Source organism: Leptopilina heterotoma, unplaced genomic scaffold, assembly GCF_015476425.1.
Source record: "Leptopilina heterotoma isolate Lh14 unplaced genomic scaffold, ASM1547642v1 Lhet_44, whole genome shotgun sequence".
Lineage (NCBI taxonomy): Eukaryota > Metazoa > Arthropoda > Insecta > Hymenoptera > Figitidae > Leptopilina > Leptopilina heterotoma.
The window spans coordinates 1,160,089-1,181,670 of record NW_025111084.1 but is presented as its reverse complement, the minus strand read 5'-3'; the positions used below and the strand labels follow the sequence as shown (position 1 = coordinate 1,181,670).

General features: G+C 24.1%; 4 protein-coding genes across 8 annotated transcripts; 1 reads left to right on the top strand and 3 right to left on the bottom strand.

Moving 5' to 3' along the window:
• Nucleotides 1-242: 242 nt before the first annotated feature.
• On the bottom strand, nt 243-4,891 carry LOC122506851. Of its 2 annotated transcripts, XM_043619219.1 has the most exons (5): nt 4,428-4,891; nt 4,023-4,189; nt 3,734-3,928; nt 1,293-3,143; nt 1,067-1,207 (listed from the first exon to the last, which is right to left on the bottom strand). In XM_043619219.1, the coding sequence occupies exons 1-5, from the start codon at nt 4,613-4,615 to the stop codon at nt 1,203-1,205; spliced, it is 2,406 nt and encodes an 801-aa protein (XP_043475154.1). In that variant the 5' UTR covers nt 4,616-4,891; the 3' UTR covers nt 1,067-1,202. The 2 variants fall into 2 exon arrangements, with proteins under 2 accessions (XP_043475153.1, XP_043475154.1); XM_043619218.1 differs by having other exon boundaries at nt 243-3,143.
• A 98-nt stretch (nt 4,892-4,989) lies between these two features.
• Nucleotides 4,990-14,488, top strand: LOC122506854 (guanylate kinase). 4 transcript variants are annotated; one of them, XM_043619226.1, is made up of 5 exons: nt 4,990-5,121; nt 12,748-13,015; nt 13,193-13,416; nt 14,176-14,282; nt 14,367-14,488. In XM_043619226.1, exons 2-5 carry the CDS (start codon nt 12,759-12,761, stop codon nt 14,421-14,423), a joined length of 645 nt encoding a protein of 214 aa, XP_043475161.1. In that variant the 5' UTR covers nt 4,990-5,121; nt 12,748-12,758; the 3' UTR covers nt 14,424-14,488. The 4 variants fall into 4 exon arrangements, with proteins under 4 accessions (XP_043475161.1, XP_043475159.1, XP_043475157.1 ...); XM_043619224.1 differs by lacking the exon at nt 4,990-5,121 and adding an exon at nt 10,745-10,915; XM_043619222.1 differs by lacking the exon at nt 4,990-5,121 and adding an exon at nt 11,869-12,001.
• Nucleotides 5,361-10,466, bottom strand: LOC122506852 (RNA cytidine acetyltransferase). Its single transcript, XM_043619220.1, has 2 exons — nt 8,381-10,466; nt 5,361-6,338 (listed from the first exon to the last, which is right to left on the bottom strand). The coding sequence occupies exons 1-2, from the start codon at nt 10,323-10,325 to the stop codon at nt 5,476-5,478; spliced, it is 2,808 nt and encodes a 935-aa protein (XP_043475155.1). The 5' UTR covers nt 10,326-10,466; the 3' UTR covers nt 5,361-5,475.
• Nucleotides 14,489-17,863: 3,375 nt separating the features above from the next.
• LOC122506847 (GATA zinc finger domain-containing protein 14-like) lies at nt 17,864-19,689 on the bottom strand. The gene is made up of 3 exons (XM_043619208.1): nt 19,595-19,689; nt 19,323-19,359; nt 17,864-19,018 (listed from the first exon to the last, which is right to left on the bottom strand). Exons 1-3 carry the CDS (start codon nt 19,650-19,652, stop codon nt 18,097-18,099), a joined length of 1,017 nt encoding a protein of 338 aa, XP_043475143.1. The 5' UTR covers nt 19,653-19,689; the 3' UTR covers nt 17,864-18,096.
• Nucleotides 19,690-21,582: the final 1,893 nt, after the last annotated feature.

Sequence of the window (21,582 nt, the reverse complement as noted above, 5' to 3'; positions counted from 1 at the left end):
TATATTTAATTACATATTTTTATTAAATTAAATAAATTTTTGTTCAAACATTTTTTTATAAATAATAAGTGTGATGCAAAATTAATTTAAAAAATATTTTTATTTGTCGTAATTAAAAAAATACATGTGAATATAAAAAAACGTTTGAAATATAACGAAAAAATACTATTTTAATGTTGTTTTCATATAAATATAATTTATACGTATAAATATTTATTTTTGAAAACGTGAACACATACGCATTAAATATATAAATTTCATTTAATATATAAACGAGATCTCATACAAACTGCTGTTTGTTATCAAGGCTTATAATTAAAACATTTTTTACATAAATCTTTTCGTAGTTTTAACATGTTTTAAAATATAGTAATATTATAAAATTTCGTTATTTTAACCGATTACAGCACGTTTTTTATGACAGAGTATGATTTAATAAATTTTTCCTATAAATCGTGACATCTTTTTAAAATCTTTATCTATTAAATTACCTTCAGGACACGACTTTCTTTTTTTTATTAAACTTAAAGCGCGTCTTATAAACCGAGCTTCCCAATGGCATCTTACCCGAAGAAATATTTTTAAAAAAGTTTCAGAAGTTTCAGTTGTGCAAAGGTTTATAGAAGAACAACTGTGTTTTAGAATACATGACAGAATTAGAGAAATGTTTTTCAAATGATAATTAGCTTTAATTATACTCTTAAATTTTTCCTCCCACTCGAGAAAACATTGAAAAATGCTTTCCTTGACAAAAATTAAGCCTTGTGTATCACTGTACGACTTTAAATGTGTAAAAACTTGATAATCTTTATAAATATCATTATCTGATTGTTTTATAATGTTTATGCATAAATCACAAGAGTGTTGAGAAAAAAACAGTTTAGCAACATATCCCGAACAGTAATACGCTGCACTGGACTGTGTAAATTCCTGTGATTCAGTGAATATTTTTTCATAGTTTGAAATATTAACTTCTACTTGAGGAATTTTTGATGGCACTTGCATTTCAATGTTTTTAATGTTTCGCAACTGAAGAATCATTTTACTATCATCGTCTTCGCAATTAGATAGTTTTGACAATTTACCCAAATAAGTAATTAATTGTTGACGAAAAGCATTTTCAAATTGCTTTGGTGAAGGATCTGTTGAACAACCGTGTGCTTGTCTTATAGTTGAAAAGAAATTTTCTAATGGATCTTGATTCATCCTACGGGTTAAAAGAGAAGAAATATTGTATGATTTACGCAAATCATCCGACAATTGAAGAACAGAATGAATCGTAAGCACCAAACCTTTTAAACAAGCTGGTTGACGCCCTTCAAATCGAGCAGTTTGCAATTTTTGGGACATTTCTTTTAAAAAAAGAATGTGCTCTGAATTTTCAGTAATGGCATATCTTAATTTTTTAGAAGCTGGTTGGCTTATTAAAGAAGAGTTTAAAGAATCGAATAATCGATCGATGTCTAAAACGAAAGGTAAAGTGGCATCAAATGTTTCGTTAAAGCGGTCGGGCAAGAAATTTCTATAAACTTTATAAGCAGTGTGCATAGATTCTGAGAATATTTGTGAAGCTAAGGAAACTCTCATTTTACTAAAATTACCTAAATCAAAATGTTTCTCTGTAATTCTCGGAAGTAAATTTAAATCTGTTTCTTTGCTTAATTTAAAAACTGCTTCCAATTCTTTCCACGATATTTTACCACCATTGTAATTCAAAATTTTTGTTAATAAATTATTTCTAAGAGATTTCAATAGATGTGGAGGATCAAAAATTATAAATATTTTATGTTGATTGCGTACAAAATAAGGTTTCTTAGAAGTGATGTCCCATTTTGTTACAATACCCTGATTTCTTGGCCCTTGATCGCAAATAATAGCTTTTACAATTAAACCTGTTTCTTTGAAAACTTCGTCTATTGTTAACAACATAATATCATGCGTTTTTTCTGAATTACCTTCACTGCCAAGAAACCAATAACCTATTGGTTGCTTAGCTTTCATATGAATCCAGGAAATCATTGCAACTAAAGCAGATTTAGCTGCTTTCGGTTGTCGATGCACCCCATCGTCAGCAACGCCGACGAATTTGTCAGTATTGGGATCGTAGTGTATTTCCGAAACTAAATTAATTTCGTCGAACAATAAAGTGACTACCTTATTTTCAATGGGCTGATTTTTAAATTGATTTTTTAATTCTGACATAATGGTTTTATTGAAGCCAGGGGAAACAGGAACTCTACGTTGGTACTCTCGCAGAGTTCGTTCAGATGGTAAACTACAAATGTTTCTCAACAATTTATAATTTCTAGGTGATAAATATAGCATAGACAAACAGAGATCTTTTAATTCATCACTGTATCGTCTGCCAGATTTTTTGCATTGAGACAGTCGTAATTGGGTTTCAAATAAAATTTGAGCCTCCTTTCGAAGATACGAAGAAGTTTCTTTTATGAGTTTTTCAAGATGTACTTTCGTTTTTTGCTTATCATTTATTCGACTATTTTTTGTTTGTTTTAATCTATTAATTCTACTTCGCAATAAAGCTATCGTTCGCTTATAACTGTTTAATTTTAAAGTCTTTGGTGAAATATTCGTAACTTTATCAACTGAGGCTTTTAATGTTGATTCATTATTATTTTCGGAATAATTTAGAGTTAAATTTGATATACCTTTATTTGAAGTCTCTCCAGCGTTCATAACTTCACATGACCCACTTTGTGTATTAAAAACATCTCTAACTGAATTTTGTCTTGAAGGAGTAAAAAAACCATTAGAAATTGAACTTTGTCCAGAAGGTGTATTAACAACTTTCGCGACGTTATTTTCTCTGGAAGGTGTGGTGACGGATTCATTCACGTTGCAACGACCTGACGGTGTAGTAACTGTTGTGACATTAGGATGTGTTGTGGTTGAAGTTACTGGAGACAATGAACTTGTATCTTCCATTAAATTATGTGTCATTTCACTTTGTCTGGAATGTGATTGAGGACTGCTTGTGTAAAAAAGAGGTAATAAATTTTTGCTAGTACTGCATTTCTTTAATGACAAACATGTTTCCGCGCATTTATCTTTTGATGAAATTGGTGATCCGAAGTAGATTGAAGGATGGGTAGAAGGAGAAATTAACCCTACGGCGTTGGTCTCTATAATAAAAAAGAAACAATTTTTAAAACTTGATATTTATTTCATATACAATTTATTTTACAATATTTTTAACGTGATCTATCGAAAAATTTATGTACAATTAAATTTTTCATATTATAATGAATTAAAAAATTGATTTTTTATAATAATGAAAAATTATAATTTAATTACAATAAGCATTTAACATATTTGTAGTTCATGTTGAGTTTATGTTCAATTTTAATTATTATTAAAATATTATGCAAAAATACATGCACATTCAGTAAGTAATTTCAAATAAACAAAACTTTGAGTAATTTGTGGATTAAAAATTATTTATTAATATAAATTAACGAGATGATTTACACGAGTTTTAATTTATCTTTATAAATAAATTTTAATCCAGAAATTCCTGAAAAACTTTTGTTTATTTTAAATATTATTGTCATTCATATTTTATTTACTTTATATAATTATATTATGTACTCAATAAAACCAAAAATGACACACATGTACAATATAAAGATATTAACTAATTTCTATCGTTCAAATTGTATTTTTAGAGTACAATCTCCTAAATTATATAGAGTAAACGTTTTAAAAGTCTTACCAGTTATTGTTATATTTCGAACTTTACTACAAGCAAGTTCAACTTGTGACACCATATTTTCTCCATTCATCGTTGAGGCTGGCGTTTTCGAAATATTTAACTGCTCACTGGTGCAGTCACTTTTATTTTCCTCAGTTTGAGTGCCAATAGTTGTAGCAATATTGACAATTTCTTTCTCGCTGCTTACCTTGCTACCTGTAATATCAATTGTTTAAATTTATATTAATGTGATTTTAAAATTATAAATTATGTGCATATCATTATTTATTATTACGTAAAAAATACTTACTTCGCCCTGCGGTGCACTTCTTTCCCTTGTGCAAAGTTGGAATTGCATCTGGCTTCAATAAGGGCCTGGGATGAAATGTTTTAAAACATTTTTTGTCGAAATGTTCCGCGCAGATTCGAAACTTTGTAGTTTCTTTAACCCCAGCGAATTTGAGCCATTTTCTTCGACTGCGAAATGTTATAATTTTTTATTTTTAATTCAAGGATAAAAAATTATATTTTCATGACAAAAATAATATAATAATAATATAAATAATATAATAATAAATATTTCCAACAACTTTTTAATATAAAAATTTAGAATTCTGTGTATACTTAAGTAATAATATGACAGTATTTCAAAAGTTTATATTTCATCGTGTAAAAAAGTGAGGTTACGTTTACTAAAAATCAAATATATACTTACGTTGAATTAGATTTTGGTAACCTAAACGATGAAAATCCTTGGCACATTTTCGTATATGTCCCATTTTTGCAATTTTCTACACTACAATATAACATTTTTGCATAAAATTTGTAAATCACGCTTCTCCAACTGTTTGCAAACAAGCACAACAAAGCACAAACAGTTGAGCACAAATACATACAGTACATTCAAAACATTATACATATATATTTTAAAAAGGGAACGACCCACCAGAGTGCGCTACTAGTAGCGTGTACGGTCACCTTCCACTCTCCCTAATACTCTCTGGTGTAAATATCTCGCGATATGGATTTCGTTTCGATTAAAACAAAAATTATTGATTTTATAATCGAACCGTTCTTCGTGACAAAAATTTCGTTCGGGTTTTCTTTTTAAAGTGAATTGTTTAAAAAAAATTTCAGTAAATGTTAATAGTGCTAAAAGTTTATTAATTAGTGGAAAATTTTCGTGAAAGATAAGTTTTTTTAAATATAACTAAAAATATTTTCTTTTTATATTTTTATAATTAGTAAAATAATTTAGTTTTTGTTGAAAAGAAATTAATTTTTCTATATTTTCTTTATTAGCGCTCGATAACGATGGTCGTTTCCTGAAACAAAATTTACCTCAATGTGCGAGACGTCATTCCCACTGTAGGACTTTACGTTACTGTATCACGGTCGTATTTAAACATGTAAGAATTATTTTTTTCTAGTTTACTTATGTAAATTTTAAGGGGTTTAGAAAAAATTGCCTTTAAAAACGAAAAATAGAATTTCACAAAATTTATGAACGAAAGTAAGAAAATTGAAATAAACAAATTAAAAAATTTAAATAAACGATGTAAATAATTACAATAAACAATTTAAATAGATTAAAACAATTAAAATAATAGTTACTTAAAATTAAAATGGAAAATAAAATTCTAATAAATATATGTAAAATACATTTTATTGTAAATGTTATTTTTTTAATATTTACAGTCAAAAAGTATTGCAAAGAATCAATTTTAACATAAAAGAACTTTTAAAGGAAAATTGAAATTTGATTAATCCATAGAATTTCTAACAAATTCTTCAGTAATTGAATTCAAATAAGAAGTAAATTTCTTAATAATTTTGTTAAACAATCCAAGAAGTTGAGAACTTTGTAAATCTAATTCCTTTTCTAATTGCTCAATACTTTTATGTTGAAGTCCAAGACCAAGTAAAATAGCAGCTTGAACTGCTGAAATATGTAAACTTGAATTTTTCTGTCCTGGAGCTAAATTAATATTTCCAAGTTGTCTTAGAAAGTACATTTTTGCCAATGATGGAATTTGATCTCTAATTAAATGATAATCACTCATATTTTTACTGTAAATATCCAATTGTTCTAAATCGTGTAGATCCAAATAAATTTCCAATGCATCTTTGGTCAATGTTTTTGCTTTTACTTCAATTGAATTATTTTCCAAAAGACTGAGAGAAAATGATGATTTGTAATCACGAAAAGCGCTTGCCAACAGATTTGTGAATCGTTGTCGAAATTTCATTGAATATGATTGTAGCCAACTCTCATCTGTTTGATTATTTTCGTAATTTAATTTGTGAATCATAATGCATGTGTTCTCTCCGGTTATATCATTCGCTGTTTGCCTCAAATAGACGGGGACAAATTTTGCTTTCTTCCAAAATTTCAATAGTTGCTCGGTGACGCCAAACGAAACTCCAATATAGTCCAGGGCTTCGGCAGGTCGTTCTGATAGTTTCAAGAATAGAGGCGGAAGTGATGGTCGAGGTTGAATAATTTCCGTTAATAAATCCGTCTCTTCTTCGTCTTCATTGTCCTCTTCTCTTTTCCTTTTTGACGCTTCAATTTTTGTCGATTTCGATTTCGCTGGTGTTTTCACTTCCTCTGGATCCTCCATATCTGAAAATAGTTTTTTTCAATTAAATTAAATTTAGTAATTTTATTAAATTTTATTTGAATTTTTTGAGAAGAATTATTTTACCGATTCTTTATTTAATAGAATTATTATTTGGTTAAGTAAAAATTCTGTTAAATAAAAATTTGATAAAATAATTATTAAGAATTTTTGTTTCCTAACTTTTTAAATAATTTTTCTTTTTAATTTTTTATATTAATGTACTGAAAATCATTGAATTCTTGCAAAGTATTTATAAAAAAATTTAAAAATAATTGAATTCACTTCAAGAATTTTATTTTATCAACATTTTTTTCAATAATTGAATTGTTTTCAAGAATTTATTTCAATATTCTTGAAAATAGTGGAGTTTTTTTAAATAATTTTTACTGAAAATTTTGAAAGCAATTGAATTTTATCAAGAATTCAATTATTTTCAATAATTGTAATTAAATTCGTCTCTAGAATTCAATTATTCAAGTAAATAATAATAAAAATCTTCGTAAAAAAATTCAATTATTTTTGTATAAATAATAAAATTCTTATCAGGATTTCACTTATTTCCAATACAATTTTAATTGATTTCTTCGAAAATTTCAATTATTTTTACAAATCTTGTAAAAATTCAATTATTTAAAAAACTTTTAATAAAATTCATTTCGAAAATTCAATTTTTTTTATAAATAATAAAATTTTCTCTGGAATTCAATTTTAATTGAATTTCAGGGAAAATTATATTATTTTTAAACATTTTTTTAAAATTCTTCAACAGAATTCAATTATATCAATAAATAGTAAATTTTTCCCAGGTATTCAATTATATTAAATACAATTTTCATAAAATGCTTTTCAAAAATTCACTTATTTTTTAAAATTTTGCAAAAATTCGATTATTTGAAGAAATAATAAATTTTTTCGCAAGGATTCAGTTTATATAAAAAAGTTTTAATAAAATTCTATTCAAGAATTCAATTTTTTTTAGAAATAATTAAATTTTCAATGTACTAATAATCATAGAATTCTTGAATTTTTATCAAAATTTTTTTAATAATTGAATTCTTTTGAGAAAAAGTAATTAAAATTGTATTGAAAATAATTTAATTCTTGGAATAAGATTTTTATTAAAATTCTTTGAAATAATTTAATTGTTTTGAAAAATTTCTTTCAATATTCTTGAAAATAATAAAGTTTTTGTTAATAATTTTTACTGAAAATTTTGAAAATAATTGAATTTTATCAAGAATTTCTTCAATTTTTTTCTTAATCGTGTTTATTATTAATTGTAATTAACAATTTTCCTATTAAATTATATTAAAATTATTCATAGAAAATTAAAATTCTTTTAAACAATTTGATTAGAGTCTTTGTGAATAATTACATTTTTTTAAGAATTTCATTAAATTTCGTAAAAATAATGTAATTTTTTAAAATAATTTTAATTGAATATTTTAAAAATAATTTAATTCCTCCGAAACATTTTATTATTTATGAAAATACCTAATTGAATTCCTTTGTAAAATTTTCTTATTTATGAAAATATTTTCATTCTTGCCAAGAATTTTCTTATTTATGAAAATAATTAAATTCTTGCGGAGGATTTTACAATTCATAAAAATAATTGAATTGTTTCGAAGAATTTTATCTGAATTTTTGAAAATAATTGAATTTTTGTAAAGAATTTTATTAAAAGTTTTGAAAATAATGATGTTTTTAAAAGAATTTCATTAAAATTGTTGAAAATAATTGTATTTAATGAATATTTTTAAAAATAATTGAATTCTTTCGAGAAATTTTATTAAAATTGTATTGAAAATAATTGAATTGCTCTAAAGAATTTTATTATTTATGAGAATAATGAAATTCTTGCGACAAATTTTATTAAAATTTTTGAATAATAATAATCAAGAATATTTAATATTACTTATGTACTTAATAAGTGAATTCTTTAAATTTCAAATCTGTAATCATTTAAAAATTAATGTTTATTCTTGAAAATATAAAAATTTTTAATTTTGAAAATAATAATAAATGGTATTGTAATATTTACCAATATCTTCATTAGCTTGTGAATAATATTCCTTGAGAAGATCCAAAGCCTTGGCTCCATATCCCATTCCCTGATATTCAGGATGTGTGGCAATCCGTACAATTCTCGCTCCACTTAACATTGGAAAATTTTGATCATTGAATTGCTGTGAAATTGTCCATGGTATTAAATCGCCAGCTGCCTTTTGTCCTCGTCCCAATTTAATTTCAATGGAATTTTTGCTCAATTTACCCTCCATACAAATTTGGATGAAAACTAAAACTTCTGGTAATTTATTTTCAACTAGTGGTCCAACTAGACAAAATAAATGATGAGCTGGTGCATCGGACATCATTTGCAAATCGTTTGGTGTATTTTTATAATGCGATGCAACGTAGAGTGAGACTAATTTTTGTAGAAATTTCTCCGATGCTTTGTGAAATGAAAATAGTGTGTCACGATTTATGTAGAGTAATTGACATGTGTCGGGTGGTGGACATCCGAGTAATGGTGGTAGAAAACTTCCAGCGTCAAGGCAAAGTAATTTTGAGAGCCACGCCTCGACATCGTCACCAGGTTTATAACGAATTGATTCGTCGAGTGTTAATTCCTCCAAAGTACGTTCATTTATTACTTTGTCCGCTTTACTCTTCTCCTGGGAATTGGAATCTTTTGATTGAACTCGCAATTGTTGGAGGAGTTTTAAAGATAATGATCTTCCTGTACCCTCGTAGCCATTTATCGTTGAGGCGAGAAAAATTAAATACGGTCCAAACATTGCTTTGACGAATGGTAGAGGAATCGCTGCTGCTTCATCGATGACTAATAATTCAGCTTGTTGGAGTTTGTGTGCATCTGCAGGATGAATGAATTGTATTGTTTGTCTATGATTACGAAAAACATTTACCCGAATTGTTGCTTTGTTGAATTCTGGATTTGTCGACTGCATGAGAGTGTAGTCCAAATGCTCCTTGTACTCCAGTGCTTCGAGACCCTTGAAAACAAATTCAAAAAGTGTATTTAAATTTTCGGGACTTGGACTTGAGACGTAAATATTTGAGTAACCGAAGGCAATTGCACCGGCAATTGCAAGTCCCATTGTTGCTGATTTTCCTCGACCTCTCGCTGCCGTCAATGAGACTGTTGATCGTAAAGTTTTCTCTGATATTGCCTCAATAAACTTGAGCAAAGCCTTTCCTTGATCCAAAGTTTTACAACACTCTAATAAAGTCGAGACCGGTTGTGTGTCACGGAGATTCTCCTTTAATGTCTGCAATTCGGATGTATTGTCACTTGTTGACATTTTCACTGCTGGTTGAATTTTGAGATTATGCATTGAGATTGGAAGCACGTGGAATTGATCGTCAATAACTAAACAACGAGCACACGATGCTAGGGAGAGGAGAAATCTTTCATTAAATCGACAAGTGACATCCTGATGAACTTCAGTGCGAAAACGTTTATGAACATCCATATTCATCTCGTATAATTGCTTCAGAGAATTAACACTTTGAAGGAGAATTGTAATGATACCACCACCTTCAACAGTTTCCATTGTTCTTGCCAATAAATTTGGTGTTAAAGCCTCAAAATCTTGAAGAACACACATACCGAAGGTATTTCCTAAAATTTTATGTGTCTCCTTGTAATAACAATAGCGTATTTTTGTTGATACTATAAACAATTCAAAAGGATCGTCCTCATTGACATCAAGTTTGCCTGACTTGACTTTTTTCTGTAGTGATTTCATTTTTTTCTTACGATGCGATGTAAATCCAAGTTCTTTTTTATAACACCATAATACTGTGGGACGAGCTTTTACAACTGTTTTTGATAACATATGATGAAGATAAACAACTTGATCCTTTGCTTTTTCCCCGACCACGAGGAACATTGTCCGATGACCCGTTTCCACTCCATTTTCAATAAGTGTACGAATACGATTATCAATTTTCTTTCGTGGCATCTTTCATAAAACAAAAATGAACACTTATTTATATTTTTCTTTTTATTAAAACAATCATAAAACAATCGGGAGACAACAATCACTTACAATGCTTACAATAACACGTGGTGTTCATAAACTGTGTTTTCTAACCTCAATTTCTGTTTTTATTCACTGCGCACGCGTTTAGCAAAGTAGCCAACTCAAGTAGCGGGAATTTTCAAAATTTGTATTTTTTAATAATGTTATTAGATATTATCGATGTTATTAATAATTAAATTATTAGACTTGAGAAAATTTATTAGAAAAGAATTTTTAGAATTTATATTATGTTTTGTTGGATTTAAATTTTTTATCTTATAAAGTAACGAAAGGAATCTTTTTTATCAAATTTTGAATGCATGTGGCGCATGTCATAAAGGCGAAAGCACAATAACAATAGGTTCGTAAAAGTTTGTAAGAGTACCATATTTCGCAGTAAAGTAAACGTGATAAACGTCATTACTCCAAATTAATCTTGTTTGTTAAATAGTTTTTTATTTATCCTTTCTGACTAAAAGTGAACAAAAATATTCAAGTTTTATCAATAATTTATCGTCGGTAAGAAAAAGGTATGTCAACGACTTTTCTACAAATAATATTCTTTGTTGAAATGACTGCGTCAAAAAAAAACAGAAAAATCGTTAAACGTCTAAATAAATTTATTTTTTATAAAATTTTATTTTTTGAAGAATTTTAATTATGATATTTACTGATTAATTTACATGGTAATTAAAAATAATAGTATTTCATTTGAAACAATCATTGAAAGCAGTAAATTATAAAAAGAGACTAATTGAGGTTAAAACATTCTCCACGTCGTCCACGTTTTATTATAATACGTTTGCGTCAAGAGTAATCAATATTTCGAAGACCTTGATCTCCCTTTTATGTCCTCAAATATATTATAATGGAACTGATATTTTTCGAGTATAATTTATTCGCACATCATTCTCAACGTTTCATTGATCCCAACAAACTTGAATTCTTTTTTTTTTGTTTCTTTTTATTAGAATTTTTTTTAATATAAAAATGATTTGTTTGAGTAAAATACGAATTTTAATGTAAATAAAAATTTTAATATTTGAGATAAATTTAATAAATATAAATATAAATTTATAAATATAAAATACGTAAATAAACGAAACTTGTTTTCAAGACGACATAAACAATAATAAACATAAACAACAATTTAGTAAATAAACAAAAAACAACTGATTTACTATAAATAAACAGACGAAAATTTATTTTTAAATAAATACAAAATTTTAAATAAATAAAACTTTAAATAAAGGATAAAAAGGAAAAATAAAAGTTTGTGAAAAATTTAAGAAAATAAACAATGGCACAAGAGTTATAAAAATTAAGTTTTGTTTTTAAAATTATGATTGTTTTATAATTTTCAATTATTGTTATTTGGCTTCTAAATGAGAAATTCATTAATTAATATTAAAAGATTTATTTATTTTATTAATTAATAGTATTTTAATTCTGTCATTCTTGGTGATTTAAATTTTAAAGGATAAATAGTTTTATAATAATGATGTGTAGTTGCTTTAATTTTTAGTTTTATCCGATGGCCTGTTGTATTTGTCTTTTAGAAGAATTTTAACCGTACATCTTTTTGAGGATGATGAGATTTAGAATGTTCTCGATAGGTATGAAAGTATTTGTTTGTGATTTTATTTTCAAGACCAAGAAAGGACAAGATTAATAATAAAGCAGAAGAGTTGTACAATACAATAATAAGAGTAATAAATTATAATTTTGTTAATATTAATTTCAATCAAGTGCTATTATAGTTTACTTAAATTAATTTCAGGAAATAATTGTGAAACAAAAGAAAATAGTTAAATACAATTAAATTATTAAATAATAAACAATATGAATATTTGATGAAATTAAATTAAATAGTCATATTAATCATAATAACGTGAAATTTTCACAAAAATTTAAAAAATTCTTTAAAATTAGAAAAAGTCGTGTTTATATTATTTATTTAAAAAAACTATTTTAAAATCGATTTAATTGTCGAATTAATTACCGAAAATATGGGTATTGCACAACTCTAAAAATAATCGTAAAAAAAACAATATGTGAAATTATTTTTCGTTTTTGAAGGGGATAATATTTTACTATATTAATAATTTATTCTTACAACTTAATTATTATTTTTTTCTAAATTTCTTTTATTAGTTAATTTGTTTTATTATTAATATTTTATTATTACAACTGAATTATCATTTTTTTCTATATTTATTTTATTAGTTCATTTATTTTATTATTAATAATTTATTATTACAAATGAATTATTATTTTTTTTTTCTAAATTTATTGTTGATTTATTTTCACAATTATTATAGTTGAAAAAAATTTGTTTGACAATTAAAAATTTTGTTTTCAGGTACTTTGAATATGGTTCAAAAGAAATATCGTCCGCTGGTTTTGTGCGGTCCTTCTGGGAGCGGAAAAAGTACATTGATAAAAAGAATATTTAATGAATTTTCTGATTTATTTGGATTTTCGATAAGTCACACAACGAGAAAACCTCGAGCGAATGAGCAAGATGGAAGGGAATATTACTTTATCAGTAGAGAAGAAATGCAAAGTCAAATTGATGATGGAAATTTTCTTGAAATTGCATATTATGGAGGAAATATTTATGGAAGCAGGTAATTGTGTATTTATATGTTTTTAAAAATGTAGATATTATTTTTGGAAATTAATTAATTTTTTTTGATAATTGAACTTTTATTTCTTATTTCTCTTTTCTTTTATTTCTTTTTTGTCTTATTTTTCATTTCTCTTTTCTTTTATTTAGTAGTAATGTTTATTTTTTTGATTTTCAGTAAAAAAGCTGTTCAGGATGTGCAACTTGAGGGAAAAGTTTGCGTGCTAGATATTGACACGCAAGGTGTTAAGCAAATAAAAAAGTCTTCCTTGGATCCGATATTTGTCTTTATTAAGCCACCATCGATCGCAGAACTAGAACGTCGATTACGAGATCGAAATACAGAAACTGAAGAATCTCTTAGTTTGCGATTAACAGCAGCCAAAGAAGAAATTGAATATGGTGAGAAAATTTACTGTGTTTTACATTATTTTTGTGTTGAAAAAATTTTTAACTGCTTTAAAATGTATTTTTTTTCCTCGCTTTATTGCCAGTTCGTTGTTTTGTTTTGTTATTTATACAATTTTCGATTTGATTGTATTTCTATTTTATATTTCTATTTCTTTTATTAATTTCTGCTGTATTTATTTATGTGAAATTTTTTTGAAATCTAAATTGAAATTAGCTTTAGTAAAAATTTTCCTTAATGAAAAAGTTTAAAAAATATAGAAATTTATAAAAGAGAAATTCTTAATTGAAAATTATGTAAATTATTTAATAGTTAATAAAATAATTACATAGAAAATTAATAATTAAATAAATAAAAATTCTCTAACACTTCGAGAAATATTCATAGGTTTTATTTTACTTCTATTTATTTCGGTCGACTTTTTTGTAATTTTGCACTATTACGCTTCTTATCCCCGTTTATTTTACTGGTACTTTTATATCAGCACTGGGAATATTTTTTTTACATTACTACGATAGTAATAATGTGTTACGCTTAATTGTGAAATCCTTATTCATGGAATATCAAGCATGTTAAATGTTTCTGGATCATTTGCTAAATACGAAAGAAAAAGTCCCATCAATTCCCTTCAATCCTGGTTTTTATTTTGCTCTCCACTTTTTCAGTTAAGTAATTTTGTTTAATTCTTTATTGTATTTGAATTTTGCAAATCCATTAAATTATATTAATTTTTATTTCTTTTTCACAAATAGGTGAACAATCAGGAAATTTCCACTTGATTATCGTGAACAATAAAGTTGAGAAGGCGTACGAAACATTGCGAGAATTTATTCTAGCGGAAATTAAAAAGCAAAATGATGCAGGTATTTTTTGATTTAAAAAAATAAATAACATTTTTTTTTTTCATTTTATTACTAAGTGTAAAATTTTTGTATTATTTCAGAAAATGATTCAAGTACCTGAGAAAAAGAATCTTCAGAAAACAGAACTAGTTAATTAGTAGGCGAATTTCTCGTGCTTAAAAAAACAGCAGATCGAGAATTAAATTAAAATTCACCTAGTGAATAAATGCCAGAAATTTAACTAAAATTAACGCGAACTGTAAATTTGCATTTAATGTTAAATAATTGCCAAATAGTTTTTTTTTTTTATTCTTTTTTTATTTCCGTTTTATTCATTTAATGAACATAAATAGAAAAGATATTGTAAATATTTTTTAAAGAATAGTGCTTTGTAAAGTTTATATAACTTGACAGTATTTTATTTTTATACATTTTAAATGTTTTATGCAAAATAGGTATTATCAATCAATGAGTAATTTTCAACGTGTAATGTTCACAAACGTATGAAAGAGAAAGAGAGCGAAGGGGGGAAAAGAGATATATTTTATGGGTATAGCAATTTTTAAAAAAATCGTTTGTGTGAATCTCTATTGAGGTGCTTATTTTCAACTCATCTTGTGTTTTTTTTTAGAAAAGTTTTTATTATTTTTACATTTTCTCTTTTGTTTTTATAAAAACGAAGTTATTATTTAAAGAACAATGTTTTTTTTGTATTTTTTCTACATATTTATAAATGTGCGAATGCAATGTATTAGTTTTGTTTAAATTTTGCATTTTATGGAAGATGATGCAATCTGAGTATTGTAAAAGTTATTTTCATTTTGGTAACGCAGTACATTTTAGCAAATATTTAATTCAAATACATCAGCAATCGAATAAAGAAGACTCAATTTGTTTTTAGTTAAAAAAATATATTTGTGAGAAATAATTTTTTTTTTAAGATGATAAAATTTCGAGGTGATTACAATCTTTTGATTATAGTTGTATTTCTATGAATTAACATATTTAGTAATATAATTGATTAGTTATAAATTTTAAAAACTTATTGTTAGTTTTTTCTTTTTTTTAAATTAATTTTTAAAAAAGAAATTTTCTTTTTAAATATCGCGGATTTTATTCATCTCAAAAAATTTTGTTATCTTTTAGAAAAAATTGTACGTAAAATGGATATGTTTATAAAGAAAAATTGTTTTTTCTCAACGATGTAATTAATTTTAATATTGAATTTAAATATTTGATTTGAATATTTAAATTTATTCTTTATACGTAATTATATTTTAAATGTAAGCGAAGTCGTATCGAATGCAATTTGGATCTCAGCGATTAATTAGAATGTTTTTGTAGAAGATAAATTTTGTCTTTAAAGTGTTTACCATTAAATTAATGTAGTGTAGATTAAAAAGTTAAAAATTAAAAAAAAACTGAGACCATCCACCAATTGAAAAGGTTGTGTTCCAATAGTGTAGGTTACTTATAAAATACAAGAGGCATTCTTTTCAACAATCTGAAAAAATATTTTATTTTTTTTTATTTCTGTACAAGAGAAGGAGAAAAAATGTGTTTGATTATGGATTGTCGAAAAGTATTGCCTGTTTGTTATTCATGCATTCGTTACGTTAATATCATGCGACTTTCCATCGTATTTTTTTTTCTTTTTTTTTATTCAAAATCTCATTAAAAAAAAAAAATTCATACTCGCTCGCCAAATCGATTTCACCAGTGAATGTAGTTAATAATTTTGTAATCTTTTAATTTTTTATCATTCTTTTGTTCTGAAAATTTTTCAAATAACAAACATTTTAACTTTAAAAACACCAAACAATGAAGAAGATTTATTATTAAAAATTATTTTTTTTTAATACTAAAATTCATTCCTGATATTTTTCAGTAACGTGTCAATTATAAAGTTCAAAATTTCTATAAAATTAAAATAAATATTTAAATAAGTTGAAAGTAAATTTTTGTTCAATAAAAGTAAATTTTAGTTCCAGAAAGTAAATTTTCATACCAGAGAAATCTATAGAAAAATTTTCAGAACGATTCAAAAAGAAGGGAAAAATTATTAGAAATAAAGTTTATTGTATCCGGTTATGAAACCATTGCATACTATTGTTATAAAGTGGCCAAAATTATATTTAAAAAAATAGAGATTAATTTTTTTTTTCGAATTAATACTATGCTGACAAAAAAGGTCTGTAGTTTTTTTATTTTTATTGTAATTGCAATTTTTCAATTTATAACTTGTTTGCATTTTATCAATTTTTCTTTAATTAACTTTTATTATTTACAATAGGTATTTACAATTTATTTACAATAAGTATTTTGAAGAATAATTAAATTCCTTTTTTTTTAATTATATTTTTAATATTTTTAATAATATTGTAATTAATACAAATTTTTTAATTTCTGTTTTTTTAATAGTTTTGGTCACCTGTAGAAATTAATAATACTTTAATTGTAAATTGTAAAAATATTGTAATTTACTGTTGCGGCGAAAGCTAATAAAATTTAGTTATGTAAAAATATTTTTGTAATTTTCTCTCTAATTAAATTAATTAATTCAGATGGAAGTTTATAAACATCATTTTTTTTTTCAAGTGCAGATAAATGGAATTGCTGAATAGCAAAATATTATTTATTTTACTCTTCATAAAAGTTTATTGAGTTGAGTTGTTGAAATATAATTTTTTATTTGTGAATTTGATTTATTTATTATATTGAAAAATGATGTTTAATAATTATTTATTGAAAATATATTCGTGAATTAATTTTATTTCAATATATAATACAACTTATAAATATAAAAACATATTTTGTATTTTCTCTTAATTTAGTTGAGAAGACAATTAAGTTTATATGGAGAAAAAAAAATTGGAAAACCATTTATAAATTATTTAATATTCAATCAACGTTGTTCTTTGAATAAACGTTTTAAATTTATAATAATTTAAAAAATTTTAATTAATATGTTTTTATAATTAATTACAATTTTTATAATTAATTATAATAAATTAAAATATTATTACAATTATAATATATTAATTAATAATAGAAAAAAGATAGTTTGATTAATATTAATATTATTTCATATTCATAAATTAATTACTTTGATTATTAAATATATTTAAAAAAATTAAGTTTATGTGGAGAGAAGTAATTGAAAAAGCATATTAAAATTATCTAATATTTAATCAGAATTATTCTTTGAATAAATGTTTTTAATTAATATTAATTTTTGAAATATTAATTAATATGTAATTGCAGTAAATTAAAATATTATAATAGTTTTAATATATTAATTAATAATAGGTAAAAGATGGTTTGATTAATATTATTTAATGTTAATTAATACTAATTAAATTAATTAAAATAAAATAAAATTTTTATGGAAAAAAATAATTGAAAACCCATTTTTAAATTATCTGATATTAACCTTTTTAATATTAATTAATATATAATTATAATAGATTAAAATTAAAATATAATAATTATAATATATTAATTAATGGTAGATAAAAGATGGTTTGATTAATATTATTTATTAATTATTAAATTATTGATTTACATAAAAATATTAATAATATTAATGAATATTCCGTGTTTATTATATAATTTTTTGAAAATTTTATATCGTTATTTTCTAATAATATAAATGAGTGTATTAAAAATAAATGTGGAAAATTTGATGAAACGTTTCGTATCGGGAAAAAAAAGTGACCCGCAGCTTTTGAGCTTTATTGTGAAAGTATTGTGTGTATTGGAAAAATTTTTCTCTCTCTCTCTCTCTCTCCCACTCGGGATTTTTTTTCTCTTCCTTTTTTTGCAGATAAATTATTGTCGAGAGTAATTGCGCCTCAATCTCTCTCCATGATGGTGTCGAATTTTGTGCCGAGGTTCTTCACTCACTTCGATTGATGCAATTTCAGGTTCTTTAATAACACCATCTATTCGAGCATCGTCATTGATGAAATTACTTTTCTTTGTTCCATACCCATTTTCTCTTGGCGTTGAAAATAGATATTTAATTATCTGTGGTCGTGGCTCAAAAATATTTTCCTGCAGAGATTCGGAAAAATCTTGTGAACTCTTTGAATCATCGAATTTTTTTCTATTTACTAAATTTTCATTTTCATAATATTGATTAATATTTTGTTTATTACTATTGTCGAATTTGGGATTTTCATTTTCATTAATGTCGTGTTGGAAATTTGCAATTTTTGAATTATAATTCATTGGATATTGATTTGAAATTGAATTTCCATGAAAATTTTTATTTAGTGGGAACTTATTTTGTGATGGAAAATTTAAATTCTCATTTCTTTGATATAATGGATATTGTACTGTTCTTTGATATTGTAATGTTGGGGGAAATTTGTCGCGATTATTTTTTAATTTTTCCACACTCATTATATTATCATTATTATTATTATTATTGATTTGTATTTGTTTTAGTCGTTTTTCATGAATTTTTCTCATTGAATCTTGATTGATTCGTTCGTTCGTTCGTTCTTTATACCAATTATTAATATCATTTTGCACATCAAGCATTGGAATTCGTTTTAATTTATTGCCAATGATAATAACTTCATTATTTCCATCAATTGAAATCATGACATTTGGTGTATTTGAAATTTGTGATATTTTCTCCAATGAATTTTCATCTTTTTCTTCAATACTACGTCTTTTGTGCAAATTCTGCTTTTCTGGATAATAATAGGCTTCGTAGAAAACTGGACCTTTATGGAGATCGTATCTGTGAAAGAGATTTATGAAAATAATTTTTATTTGAGGTCAAATGTAGGTGGGGAAGTAAAATTGATTTTTATTGTAACTGTAAAAAGACGTGTTTTGAATTTTTAGAGGGAAAAATTATTTTTTAGCTTTTTTTTAATCGAAGGTTATTTACTTTTTTTTACATGGAATAGAAATGTGGAAAAAAATTGATATTAAAATTAAAAAGATGATATGAATTTTGTATTTAATTAAATAAAGAATAATTTCTATTTAAAAATTGGAATTATGAGATAAAAATTAAAAATTGAAAATTTAGTACGAACCCAGGTTGATTGAAGCCTTGTGCAGATATCAATTGAACTGAAAAGGGATATCAATTTTATGTAATTTATAATTTTTCTTTTTTCTTCTATCGTATAATTCTCTCTTTTATGATAAAATATTATTCATAAAAGTCTGAAAAGTAGCGTGTTGGGGAAAATTTTAGTATCTTTTAAATATACAATATATTGACGTTTATTGAGTTTTTAAAGGAACTTTTGTGCAGTAAAAAAATATTATATGTGTTTTTTAGAAAAAAGGAAAGAAAACTTACCGGTAAAAATGGTGGATAAAATTGATAAAAAGAGTATATTGTTTTTCTTCAGTTCCATTGTCTTCGTCACGTTAAGAATGAAAGTGTACGACTGATTTTCATCTTACTACTTTAGCCCGTGGATATTTTCAGAGAATCCCAAAATAAATTCCATTTCCGTTGTCACTTGTATACAAAATTTCGCATAGATTTATCATTTCAAATGAAAATTATGTTTGACAAGCGGTTTTTTAACAATTAAGTGTACTTAATAATTTGTTAACTTTAAGTTTTTAAAGAAAAAAATTTTAATTCAAATTAATTAAAATTTTAATTAATTTTTTTTAATTTTTTTTTAATTTTAATTTTTTTTTATTTCTTTTAAAAAAAAAAATACAATTTTTATTTTAAATATTTACATACCATCTATTCTGACAATTTTAATTAAATTAATTAAATGTTATATACATTTTCTTGTCCTAAAGAAAATGCCAAAAATTAAACAATATCAAATTTATTATTATCAGACAAAACATCAATAAAAATTTTTTTTTTTTAATTATGATTAACAAATACATTTTGTTTATTATATGCTTTTTTCTATAACAGATTTAATTTGACTGATATAAAGTATAAAAATTTTTCTCCTTTTTATTTATAGAAAATATTAGAAAATTGTTAATAATTGTTAAAAAATTATGATTAAGAAATAGAAAATATAATAATTTTATGCACAATTATTATTTCTGAAGAACATTATTGTTCACAAACTCATTATTTTCCTTTGAAAAAGAAACATTACATATTCCCGTTTCTTAATATTTTTTTATAAAAAATTCTCAATTTTCATAAGAAAATAATTTGCATCATTTCTTTTTATTAATTACAATTGCTTTAATAAAATTTAATTTTTTTCTGAAATAAAGGAAAAAAATCATTAAAAATTCTATTTGTCAATTACAAAAAGCAATAATTGAAAATGAAATTGCAACTTTTAAAATTTTTAGAAAATGAAAAAAATGAAGGAAAAAATTTTATTTAAAAAAATGTTCTGTTACATTTATTTACGAATTTCTCAAATTGCAAAATTATTCGAAAACATCAATAACTTCTTTTTTTTTAAATAAATATTTAATTATTATTATTTTTCCATAGGAATTAAGATGTTAAAAAATTTCAAATTCAAACCTTTTTGAAATTAAACAACTTATAAAAGTATTGTTATAAAACAAGTCTTCGACTCGGAGCAATCGATATCTTCATGTTTTATAATAATTTATAATTAACGAGTGATAAAATCATTATTTTATATTATAATAATATTGTTACTGGAAATTCTTCAAAATTATTTTCATCATTTTAATTCAAATATTATTTTCCAGAATTTTTAATTATTTTTTATGAAAATAATTGAATTTCTTAAAAAAAATTTGTTAGTTAAGAAAATAATTGAATTACTTAAAAAAAAGTTTGTTACTTATGAAAATAATTGAATTTGTAAAAAATTTTTGTAAATAATTGAATTCTTGTTAATTTTTTATTATTTATGAAAATAATTAAATTAGGACAAGAATTTTATTTATATTTTTGAAAATAATTAAATAAATAATAAATAATAAAAATAAATAATAAATAAATAAATAAATATAAATAAATAACAGCAATAATAACAGCAATGATAATATTTATGATAATGAGAACAACAATAGCAGTAGTAATAAATAATAATCACAATAATAAATATATTAATAGTTAATTTAATTTTTTTACTATACTTTGAGTTTTAATAATAATAAAATTGATGATAATGAAAAATTATGGGAATAAAAATTATGATAATTAGATAATTTTTAGATAATAATTAGATTAATTTTCGTTTGCTTTAGGAGCAGATTGATTAATTAAGTAAAAAAAATTGAAAGGGACTTTGGAATATTATACTTAGTGGAAAATTATTATTTATATATCAATGGTAACAATTTTCAGAACAGAAGCAAAACGGGCCAATT